Source organism: Carassius auratus, chromosome 28, assembly GCF_003368295.1.
Source record: "Carassius auratus strain Wakin chromosome 28, ASM336829v1, whole genome shotgun sequence".
Classification (NCBI taxonomy): domain Eukaryota; kingdom Metazoa; phylum Chordata; class Actinopteri; order Cypriniformes; family Cyprinidae; genus Carassius; species Carassius auratus.
This window is the reverse complement of record NC_039270.1, coordinates 8,627,294-8,638,718: the sequence shown is the minus strand read 5'-3', so window position 1 is coordinate 8,638,718 and position 11,425 is coordinate 8,627,294. Positions and strand designations below refer to the sequence as shown.

General features: G+C 38.7%; 1 protein-coding gene across 5 annotated transcripts in view; it reads right to left on the bottom strand.

Moving 5' to 3' along the window:
* LOC113046694 (protein TANC2-like) overlaps positions 1-11,425 on the bottom strand; it is a 132,182-nt gene that overhangs the window by 39,402 nt on the left and 81,355 nt on the right. Inside the window, exon 1 of one of the 5 annotated variants that reach the window (XM_026207598.1) lies at positions 6,668-8,064. The exons of the other annotated variants lie outside the window; for them this stretch is intronic. Within the exon in view, the coding sequence (XP_026063383.1) occupies positions 6,668-7,109 (442 nt within the window). The 5' untranslated portion in view covers positions 7,110-8,064. Of the gene's footprint in view, positions 1-6,667; positions 8,065-11,425 lie in introns of those variants that run through there. 5 annotated transcript variants of the gene reach the window in all.

Below are 11,425 nucleotides of genomic sequence, written 5' to 3'. Positions count from 1 at the left end.
TCATTTTGGTAGGATTTCGAAAAACGGTAAAACGAAGCGATTTTGGCATTCAGAGAAACTTCTAGGCTTCTGGGACAACAAAGGGATTTTTACGATCCTTGCAATGCCACATTGACTAATGCATAAAAGTACAACTTGGCCGTCGCTACCACATCAAGACTTTATGTGGTGCCTTTTTCAATTTCAGCCTCAAGCAGCACCATTGGAATGAAATTTGGCCATTTCAGCCTTTCAGTTCTGCTCACTGTCAAACAACCCCATCATACTTCCTTAAAAACCAAGTGACACTGCAGATAAGGACATGTAAACCAGCCATGCTCGCTGTTGGGAATTAGCAGTGAGACCAGCCCAAGACCTCAAAAGACCCAAACGGTAAAACACTAAACCACCTCACAATCCCTATCAATAGGATGTCTGCGTGTTTAGTGTTTCACCGATGAAGCGTCTGAGCCTGTGCATTCATATACACAGTCAAAGAGACTTCAAAAGAAGAGGTGTGCCACGGTGGCTAAATCCACAGTGAAGAGAGCTTTTTCAGGATTAGTTTTTTTATTTCATGCCTTTCACCTTTCCCCATCAGAACAGAGCTGAAGAGAAGCGAGTGCAAAACAAACTGAGCCTTTCCCAGAAATACGGGGCGAGTTGCTACACCTCTAAGGCACAGACTCATCTTACTGTCAAACCTGTCCTCAGAGACTTGAAATATCTCTCAGATCAACCAAAGCCTCAGGCAGCAGCGGCTCTGCACAGCAGCTACAGTAAGATTTTATAAGTTGCCCTGAAAAGTAACTTTACAAACTGTTTGAAAGAAAAAAAGAATAAATTCTTGGTATAACACATATCATGAGTTCTGAACAAGGATCAGTAGATGCTGTAGCTAAATATGCTAATTCAGTCAAAGCATGTCAACGGCTGTCAGTCTCAAACCCTTAAATGAGCTTAAAAGGAGAATTTCTGGACATCATAGGAGCATATCAATATGCACTTTTGGGCATATACAGTACACGGGCTATTTTACAAATACAAACGGATAATAACATGCTACAGCTATTATGCTAACTAGCTTGGCAGCCATCACCTATGGCTGTGCCTTAACACCTCAAGAGCTGACCAATCATAGTTTACAACATTTCATTTTAAAGTTTGAATTGAAACAAAACGAAACCTGCTAAAATGCTTTTAAATAAATAAAGGCTCCAAAAGGGTGTTTTTGCAGTGATGCCATAGAAGAAGCATTTTTGGTTCCCCAAAGAACCTTTTAGAGTAAAGAGTCCTTGAAAAAACCATTTTGAAGAACATTTAAAAAATCTAAACCTTTTCTTCATTTGGATGTTAAAGGTTGGTTCATGGAACCATTGATGCCATTAAAGAACTTTTATTTTTAAGCGTGTATAAAAAAGCTAATTTAAAAAAATCAATAAAAGTTTTCTGAGTTTCAATTTATTTCAAAATGATGCTATACAATATTTAGGTGCTGTATGTATAGAGCTTACAGTCAACTAAAGTAAAGCTAATGACTCTAATGAAAATGTATTATTTGTTAGATACCAATAAGGAAAAAATCATACAGGTTTTGTAAAAGTGAAGCATTCAAAACAAGAACTTGCCACATTAATAGACGTGTTTTTTATGTGTGCAAGTTTTGCTTCTATGCAGCCACTATTTAAAGCTGTGCAAAGAACAATACGTTTTCCAGACAATATAACCAAGACTACAAATAGGTTTCCTGTTTTGAATTTTGTGTCTCTGTATTAACACGTGGGAATTATTTTTGTTGAACACATTCAATGTATTCTCTGGCAATCACTTTTTTTTTTCAGTATTATTATTATTATTATTATTTGCAGTTGCAACACAAAAATGTTGTCATGGCAACTATGGATTTTCTGAAGATTGTGCTGAAGCATCTGTCTCCTTCATTCATCCTCCAACCAAGCATTCTTCCTAAACCTTTTCCTCCATCAGTCTCTGTTTTTCGCTGTACCTCCGGCGGGATGTATGTCACTTGTGACAGTGTATAATAAAGTTCAGAAACCCACTAATGACACCAGCGGGAGCTGAAATAGCACAACGGTGGAAAGATCTGTTCATTACAAGCAGAACGTCTGCAAGGTTTGTTTTTTCTGTGCTCTCTTTTTATTCTTTTTTTCCCCACAATGTCATCTGTTTCAGAAAAAGCTATGCCTCTTCTCTGGCTCATGGTAAAAAAAAAAAGAAGGAAAAAAGAAAAAAAAACTACTTTTCTGAACTGATGATTGGCAAACATGCCAGCAATGGTGGTTTGAAGGTAAGCTTGAGGATACAAGCAAAAGAAAATATTCAAAAACATCCACATATTTGTGGACCACACGTATCTTAAGGCTCAAGCATAAACAATCATACATGCATACTCATGCATGACAATCTCGAAGCTAAAAGAGCGCATTAATGCACTTCTATGAGTGATGATGAGTCATCTGATAATCAGACAGGCCACAGGGGTGAGAGAGAAGAAAACGGTTAAAAAAAGGATAAACACAAGGTGATTTATGACCAACAGTTTTGTTATGGCTGAGATCAGATAGGGATCATCTCCTAGTCTGATAACTGCCTTCCACACCACCAAGTTCATTCAGAACAGCTAAATAATCACAAAAATGATAAAGATTGTTCATGAATGCTGTTCTGTGACAAAAATACTAATATTGGAAATAGTAAGTAATAATGTTAATATTATAAATATATTATAAATAATAATACTTTAATATTTACCAATTAATTAAATCAAATTAACGATAGCGTTTATAATAAATATTCATACATGAGATTATTTTAATTTAATTTAATTAATAAGCACATTATGCAATTCATTTGATTACATTATTTAATCAATCAACAGCCCTAGCAACCTATATATACAGCAAAGTGCCCTACAGCACAGTGAATAGCATAATGACAAAACCAGTGACGTCACCACAAACCTCAGATGTTTAAGTCGTACGTCTCATCTGTAATGCTCCCATGGGAGCTGGATAAAGTTCCACTCTTTAACTCCACAACATAGCAACAACTTCAGCTCCGCTTCCTGTTTCGGACCCCCCTGGGGGAGGACGGTCCCATGGGAAAACATGATGTTTGTGCTTTCACGAGAGCAAAAATATCAGCACTGCAGGGGTTTAAACCTTGTCATTCGTCATGCCGCTGCCTCTTGCGCTGCATCAGTTATAGGAATGAAAATGCTGATTGGTCCAGTGTCAAAGGTTTGACATACAGCTCTTGCTATGCACTGCTGGGCTTTTAAAATCAGAGGAGAAATCACTGGCGTATAAAAGGCAAGTAATGCCACACAGTCGTTAACAAAACCACACATGCAAAAAGCTGCTAGCATAGCAGAGAATGTAACACTCAGGAAATACGGGGGGAAAAATAGAATCGTTGATAATAGCAGGGTTGCAGTTAGCAAGGCAGGGTGCATTTAATCTAATAATTCACATTTCATTCCATTGCCTCGGACACAGGGTTTCCTACACTTGGGGCAGCTAACAGTTGGCCTACTGTGATAGTACTGAAGCTCTTTTATAGGTTTTTTCTGTTTATTTACTTAATTAAAATATGGTGCATACCCAGGCAAAAGCTGCTGCTGTGATGCTAGGGTGTTATAAAGAGCTAAGCTATTCTAAGTATTTCTATAGATAGATATTGTAAAACAACAGATATAACAACAGACAGATAGAAGAACAGATAGAATGAAAGACAAACAAAAAGACAGCAAGAATGATAGAATGATAGAATGTTAGAATGTTGGAATGTTAAAACAATAGATAGGATGATAGAACGACAGACAGACAGACAGACAGACAGACAGAGCGATAGACAGACAGATAGACAGATTGATTGATTGATAGATAGATAGATAGATAGATAGATAGATAGATAGATAGATAGATAGATAGATAGATAGATAGATAGATAGATAGATAGATAGATAGATCGATAGATAGATAGACAGACAGAGCAATAGACAGACAGACAGACAGACAGACAGAGCAAAAGACAGACAGACAGACAGACAGACAGACAGAGCAAAAGACAGACAGACAGACAGACAGAGTGACCAACAGACAGACAGACAGACAGACAGAGTGACCAACAGACAGACAGAGCGACAGACAGAGCGATAGATAGACAGACAGACAGACAGACAGACAGACAGACAGACAGAGTGACCAACAGACAGACAGAGCGACAGACAGAGCGATAGATAGACAGACAGACAGACAGACAGACAGAGCGATAGATAGATAGATAGATAGATAGATAGATAGATAGATAGATAGATAGATAGATAGATAGATAGACAGACAGATAGACAGACAGATAGACAGACAGATAGACAGACAGATAGACAGACAGAGACAGATAGACAGACAGAGAAATAAACAGATAGACAGAAAGACAGATACACATAGACAGATAGACAGACAGAGCAATAGACAGACAGACAGACAGAGCGACAGACAGACAGATAGACAGATAGAGAGACAGAGACAGATAGACAGACAGACAGATAGACAGATAGATAGATAGATAGACAGACAGAGCAATAGACAGACAGACAGAGCGACAGACAGACAGAGCGATAGATAGATAGACAGACAGAGCGATAGACAGACAGATAGACAGACAGAGACAGATAGATAGATAGACAGACAGAGCGATAGACAGATAGACAGAGTGACAGACAGACAGACAGACAGACACCAAGCACAATCGGATGGGCTGAATTACATCTGCCGGCAAGCAATGCCACTCAAAAAAAATAAAATAAATCCATGTCCGAAAATAACATCCCAAAGCTGGTTTGAGTTAACCAAGCCAAGCTCCGAGGCTCACAGTGAGGAGAAGCCGGCTGCACGATGACAGGGTGGCTGTCTGAACTGGGCGGCACAACTAACAATCCAAGCACCAAGCTGCGGACCGGCTGTGCTGGCAGTTTAGAAATAGAAGGCACGCGGAGAAAAAAAAAAAGAACAACAAAGGGCCTTGCAAACAAATTCTAGGATAAAAAAATAGGCCAGAGAAAAAGCTGGTCTGTCATTGTGAGACATTTTAAGCATGAAAATGCAGTGTCAAATGAGTGGAAACACTAGAGTCTGCTTTCCAGAACTGAATTGGCTGGTTGAGACGGCTAAGCCACACTGGTCTACAGAGAACCTTGTACTACCATGACTCTGAGATTAAACAGATTTCCTTTGTATTAAAGTACCTATAAAAGCACATTTTCTAGCTCCTTTACCTTCCTAAGCCACATTTGATGCTAACAATAAACATTTTATTAATAAACAGTTTTAGTGCAGGCTGAAGCATGAAAACCACACAACTGAAAAACCACACAACTGAAAAATTCTAAAATGTAACCATGACCTTGTTCAAATAGCCTGCAAAACTCCACTCTCTTTGCCTAGAAGACTCAAACCATTTTTGTTTTTCCTAATTCTGAACATGAGAAAGTTTCTCATGTTCAGAAATAGGAAAGATTATCAGAAGACTTAATAAAACAAAATAAAAAAAAGTTTTACATTTAAATAATTCAAATTGAACAATCCAACATAATTATTTTCTTGTAATATGCTGTCATTAAATGTACCCGCAGTGACAACAGCAATAAACATTATGCACTGAAAAAAATGACTTCTTAATTACAGTAGAGTTTAAGTCTCTTGACTCATTTTCCAAAAATATAAAAAAATCTAACAGTCTTTAAAGCAAGATCAATTTACTTGAGCAACAGGATAAGATATTAAGACTTGTTTTCAGACAATGAATTTTTTAACAAGGTTATTTTTACTCGGTTTTAACTTAATAGAGGAACAATTTCTTCTATAAAAATGTCGGGGGGGGGGGGGGTTTCTTCTTCTTCAATGGTGACCAAAACAGTTCAGCTACCAACATTTTGACACAAGTGTGAATGATGACCTTAAAAAAAGTGATTTGCACTGCATTCAGGTTGAATTTAGGTGAACTGACATTTTATCAGTTCTCCCATTCCTTGTCATTGCTATTGGATATGCTCTAGGGTTTGCGCTACAGAAAATGGAAGACAAACATAAAAGGAAAACCGAATATGATAAGAATTGATGATAAAGCGTCCACCCTTTCCCCTTTCCTAATACACTTAGATTTGTTTCCTACCCTCACGTAAAACCATGTATAACCAACATGGAAGTGCTGGCAAAAGCACTGTAGCCTGGACTGAAAAAAGGCTAAAGTTGTTCTGAAAAAACTGTATTTGCCCTGCAGTATGAACAAAACCCATGGGACCACAACAAGGTAAGCGGTACTGATGATGACTGCCATCTGAAGGCCACAGTGGCCTCCATCAATCATCACTCTCGCTTCCTTTTCACCAGCTCACACCATTCACACCTGGTCATGCATACATCTCATCTACTCCAGATCTCCTCTAATCGAGACAGATTACACCCCAGGCGGGTCTCCAGTCCATCTCCATCATCCTAATTGACACCCGGCCCACGCGGGGGCATCGTGTTCCCATGCATCAAAGCTAAAGAGTCGACATGTGTGTTATTGCCAGACAGAGTAAAAAGCATTTGACATTCCAGTCGTCCTCCTGAAACGCCAGAATCATCTTTCTTTCAAGACAACCCTATCTCCATCTCCACCTCACCTTTCTCTTCTTTACTGTCCTCCTCCTCCTCCTCTTCTTCTTCTTCTTCTTCTTCATCAACATCTTGTTGTTCTTCTTCCTCGTTCTCATCCTCACCTTCCTCGTCATCCTCAACTTCTCCCACCCAAACCTCCTCTCCATACACCTCTCTCTGTCCATCTCTTCCATCTCCAACGACACCCTGTGCACCTCTGGGACTGGTGCAGCATCCTGACTGCAGCAGGGACTGATCAGACAGGCTCAGACTGGACGTACAGGCCCGAGACGTACAGCAGAAGTGAGACATCCATTGCCTGAAAAGCGAAGAGGTCCTACTCGGTCTTTTCGACCCTAGGCCGGCTCGTCCAGTGCGGTCGTACGGACGCGATCGCTTCCTCCTTTGCCACGTGCATCTGGCCCTAGTCCCGGCACACGCCTTCCTGACCGTCGAAGCAAAATCCATAATCCAAACCAGTGGTTTTTCTTGCTTACAGCTGGGGTCCCAATCCACAGGAGAACGGTGGGATGGGAAAGTCTAATCTGTGCGATTTAAGGGCCCTTGCAGTCGCAAGGACTCGGCGGAAAATGAGCACCCTGCTTCTTTTCTCCTTCAGAACAGTTTGTGGCTGTCAGTGAATGGGGAGGAGAGGACTCTGACGGCGGTTTGGTTGCTCTGCTGAGCTTCAGAGAAACCGCTGGCTCGAGCTTTAACAGGAACCATGAGGAGTCTGAAGAGTCGGAGTCCAAACACCACAAAGAGAGGGAGGGAGGGAGCGAGAGCAGCAAGAAACCACTAAACCCATCGTTCTGTGTTCCCGGCTCAGTGCAGTTAAAAATGTTGGAAGGGCATATGTCGCAAGCACACATGCAAGGCCTGCACAAGCCGAGAATGAAAAAACATTAAACGAGAGTTTAGGAAAGGGCTAGGCTTACTGGTCCAGAGCATATCCAGGTCAAGAATCCCGGCCAAGCCAGAAGTGACTTTGAGGAAAGCCAACCTCTGGTTTCCGAAAGAAAAGGTCCCCCTTTTCCACTAGAGTGCATGCACAGACTGTAACGTCATTAACATCTTCGGTACCCAAGATAAGAGAGAGTCAGGATGACCCCAAACAAACAGAGAAGAGAACAAAAGTGACAGGCAGGAGCGAAGCAGAAAAACAGATGGTAGCGCTTATGAAGTGTGCAAGGCTGGGGTCAGGTTACGCTGGTGTTGGTCACAGGCACAGAACTGTTTAAACCAAAGGGGCCGGGGTCATGCCTCTCTGACCCTTACGGCACAGAGAGATGGGGTGCCGTAAGCATATTCTATTGGGGGTGAGGGTGTTTGGTCCAAGCAGGTCACGTTTCACCGTAACCCCAAAACACTCGCTTTTATGGCCTCTACTCCAATCAGATATTCCATCCCTGACAACAACTGGCTCTAGAACAGGATTTTATTTATTATTTCAGTCCCACTTTATATTAGGTGGTCTTAACTACTATATGTACTTACATCAAAAATAAGTACAGTGTAGATGATATATACAGTGTATATATAAGAACATGCTTTGTATCAACTGATTAATTTATGTGCAAGTACATTTGAGTTGTTTAAGGAGAGAGAAACAACAATCGATATAAACCTCTACACTCAGAAACATTTGACATTTCTTCAAGAACACTTGTATGCCACACTTTCTTTTTTCAAAACATTGCTGATAAGTGAATACAAAGCTTTTATCATACTGCTAACAATTGTGTAAAAAAGGAAAGCGGGTCTGGGTCAGTCAGTCTATTGAGAAATAGAGCATGTACAAAGACCAACTTTAAATTCAGGGAATGTTGTCTATTGTTAGAAAATTTACAGCTGCCACGCAGATGCAACACAAAATACAACATCAAATCAATGCAGTGGGTTTTAAATGTAGATGTGTTGATGTGGTTAAAATGAGGTTTCATACTCCACCACGTCTCATAGCTTTGATTTAAAGTCGCTTCAAAGAACTGCAAACACATTAAGGAAAAAAATGAGACATGACAAATGTAAAGACAACCGACAAATGCTACTGCTCTTTTTTTCTGAGAATTAAAGAAGCTTCCAGAGTACTGACTCCTTAACCTACATGACACAACTACAACACTTCCTACTGACTTCCTGTGACAGAAACCCTGCGAGAACACTGAAACGGCGACCTGTGGTACAGAGACAAAGACAGACTTCCCACATACTCTAAAATAAAGCATGCACATTATGGGAACAGTGACGCTCTGGATTCTGGCATCTTCTGTGAAACTATCTTGCTCAATTAAGTGTGAGTCTGGACAGTGGGGAACACTTAAATGTAAATAAAAAACAAGAGAAGAGTCAACCCTACTTCCACTGGAGGGGAGAAATCCTTATTTAAGCATACCAAATTACTTTTTAATACAATTTTATTTTTCTGGATTCTTGGTTTTAGAGTGCATTGTTACAGTACATACTTGTCTAACATGTTTTGCAATCATTTATGTGGTTATCCACAGCACAACACCTGTTGATAGAGCTTGTTGGTCATCACTGACTCTTCATGTTGTTCCAAACCTGTATAACTTTCTTTAATCTGTGGAACACAATGAGGACCATCAATTGTTCAATTACAAGCATTCTTCAAAATATCTTCTATGTTCAACATAGAAAGAAACTGGAACAACATGAGAAGAGTAAATGACGACACATTTTTTGGGTGAACTATCCCTTTAAAACATTTATTTATTTTTTTTCACAGAAGAAAGAATGGTTTTAAATGACAGGACAGTCAGTAAATGACTGCAAACGTTTATTTTATCTCTCTACATTTTAAATAACCTCAAATATTCCTTTAAAAATGTGAAAAATCTATCTTCTGGGCCTGCCACACATATTACACAATCATAATTATGACATAATCATCAACTAATCAAAAACGATTTGACATATCTACATAATTGCACACTTAACACTTCCAGATGGATTTTATAGTCCAAGAATTTTTAAGCAAAAGAGAAAAACATTCGGAGTCCCTCATTCCAGTGCAAATATTCCTTTGGGCATTTCTTGTTTTTTTAAAAAAGAAGAAAAGTACTAGTCAGAATGCTTCAGACAAAAACTGGAGAAGATACATTTAGACTTGAGTGCAAAATACATTTATAAGGAAATAAAAAATGTGTAAGGAAGTAAAACAGTGTTTCCTCGTTTAATTGCAATGGTCCTGGGCCATCTGTTGGATTTGTATAAAATAATAACAAGAGCACATACGACAATTGTTTAAATTAAGATGCAGCCAAATATTCTAGTATTAACCCTCATATAAGAAACCGTTTCCGGTCTATTCCAGACTGAGTAGGTAGAGGAAGTCTTGGCAAATAAAAAGCGATAACTCACGTCACAGAAGGTGTGAAAGATTTTGTGGCAGCTCTGGAAAGTGACAAGCGTTGTATTTTAAAGATATCCCTACGATTACCAGACAGCCTCCCACATGGACAGCTGAAAAGATGACAGATCTTCAGCGATCTGTTACTTAATATAATGACAGCGCTTCTCCAATCCTACTCACGCTGTTGAACTGCCAGGACACTTGCTGAAACAGGAAACCCAATACTCATTTACAGGAAGACACCTTTAGATGATCCCAGTGTAGACAGAGGATTCTATGCTGAGATTTTTGCAGAGAGAATTTAGACTCCTCTGGCGAAAAACATATTGAATTCATGTTCAATAAGTGCAATTGCACAATTTTGTTTACATTTAGAAGTCCAGGTTGACACGAACTAAGGTATTAATTAAAAGTATTAATTCATCAGAGGTATCGACCTCATATGATGCTAACCCTGATACAACAAACATAACTACCAAATATTGCTACTAGTGTGACTGCATCATATAATAATTCATGTTAATAGTGTTTATCATCTGGCTGACTACGTCTTGTATTAAGTTGTCAGAAAATTTCTGTCATATGCACATAAACTGACAGTCACCATTGATAAGCTCCTACTAAATTTTGTAGAAACTAAATTTTTTGTAACTTTGCAATGAGTTGTATTGTAAAAAGCACCATACAAATAAACTTGAATTGAATTTAGATTTAAAATAAATTCTCACAAAATGTGTTTTCCTTGGTAACGTATTTATATCACTTTGAAATATACAAAATAAATGTGTACTGTCATGTTAAAACTAACATTTATTTCTATTAATGAAGGAATTAATAATCCACTGATAAATGCAAAAACTGAATGTTTATTATATAATATTATATTATTTAACTTGTTAAATTATATTCTTAGTATGATTTTATATTTAAGTTCATATTGATTATTATATATTGATTATTTTATTTAGGAACTAAGAACAGGTAAGCATTTTTGCCAAGAAGGCGCTTTCAATTATTACATTTCAAAATGAAGTTGCTATTATTTAATCCCAAAAAGAGGTAAAAACATGTTTCACTCCAGGTCTCAAAAACACAGAAGCATGATTTGCAGGATACTGGGTTCAGATCCAGATTGTTATTTTAGAGCTGTGAGAACTAAACTCTGAATGACAGTTTCTCTTGGGCTGCATTTTGAGGCAGTCTACCTCCTCCTTCTGCAGAAAACCTGCCCATTCACAAATCTTTCTTGTGATATTAATGCATAAGAATATCCAGTTCGCTATATTCAGCATATCCAGGAAACAACACCGGAGGAAGTCAGCACAAGCTAAAACAATCACCACAAAAAAATTCCTTCTTCATAAGCAATAATCAGCATAAACATCGGACACACAATTATTTGTTTCTT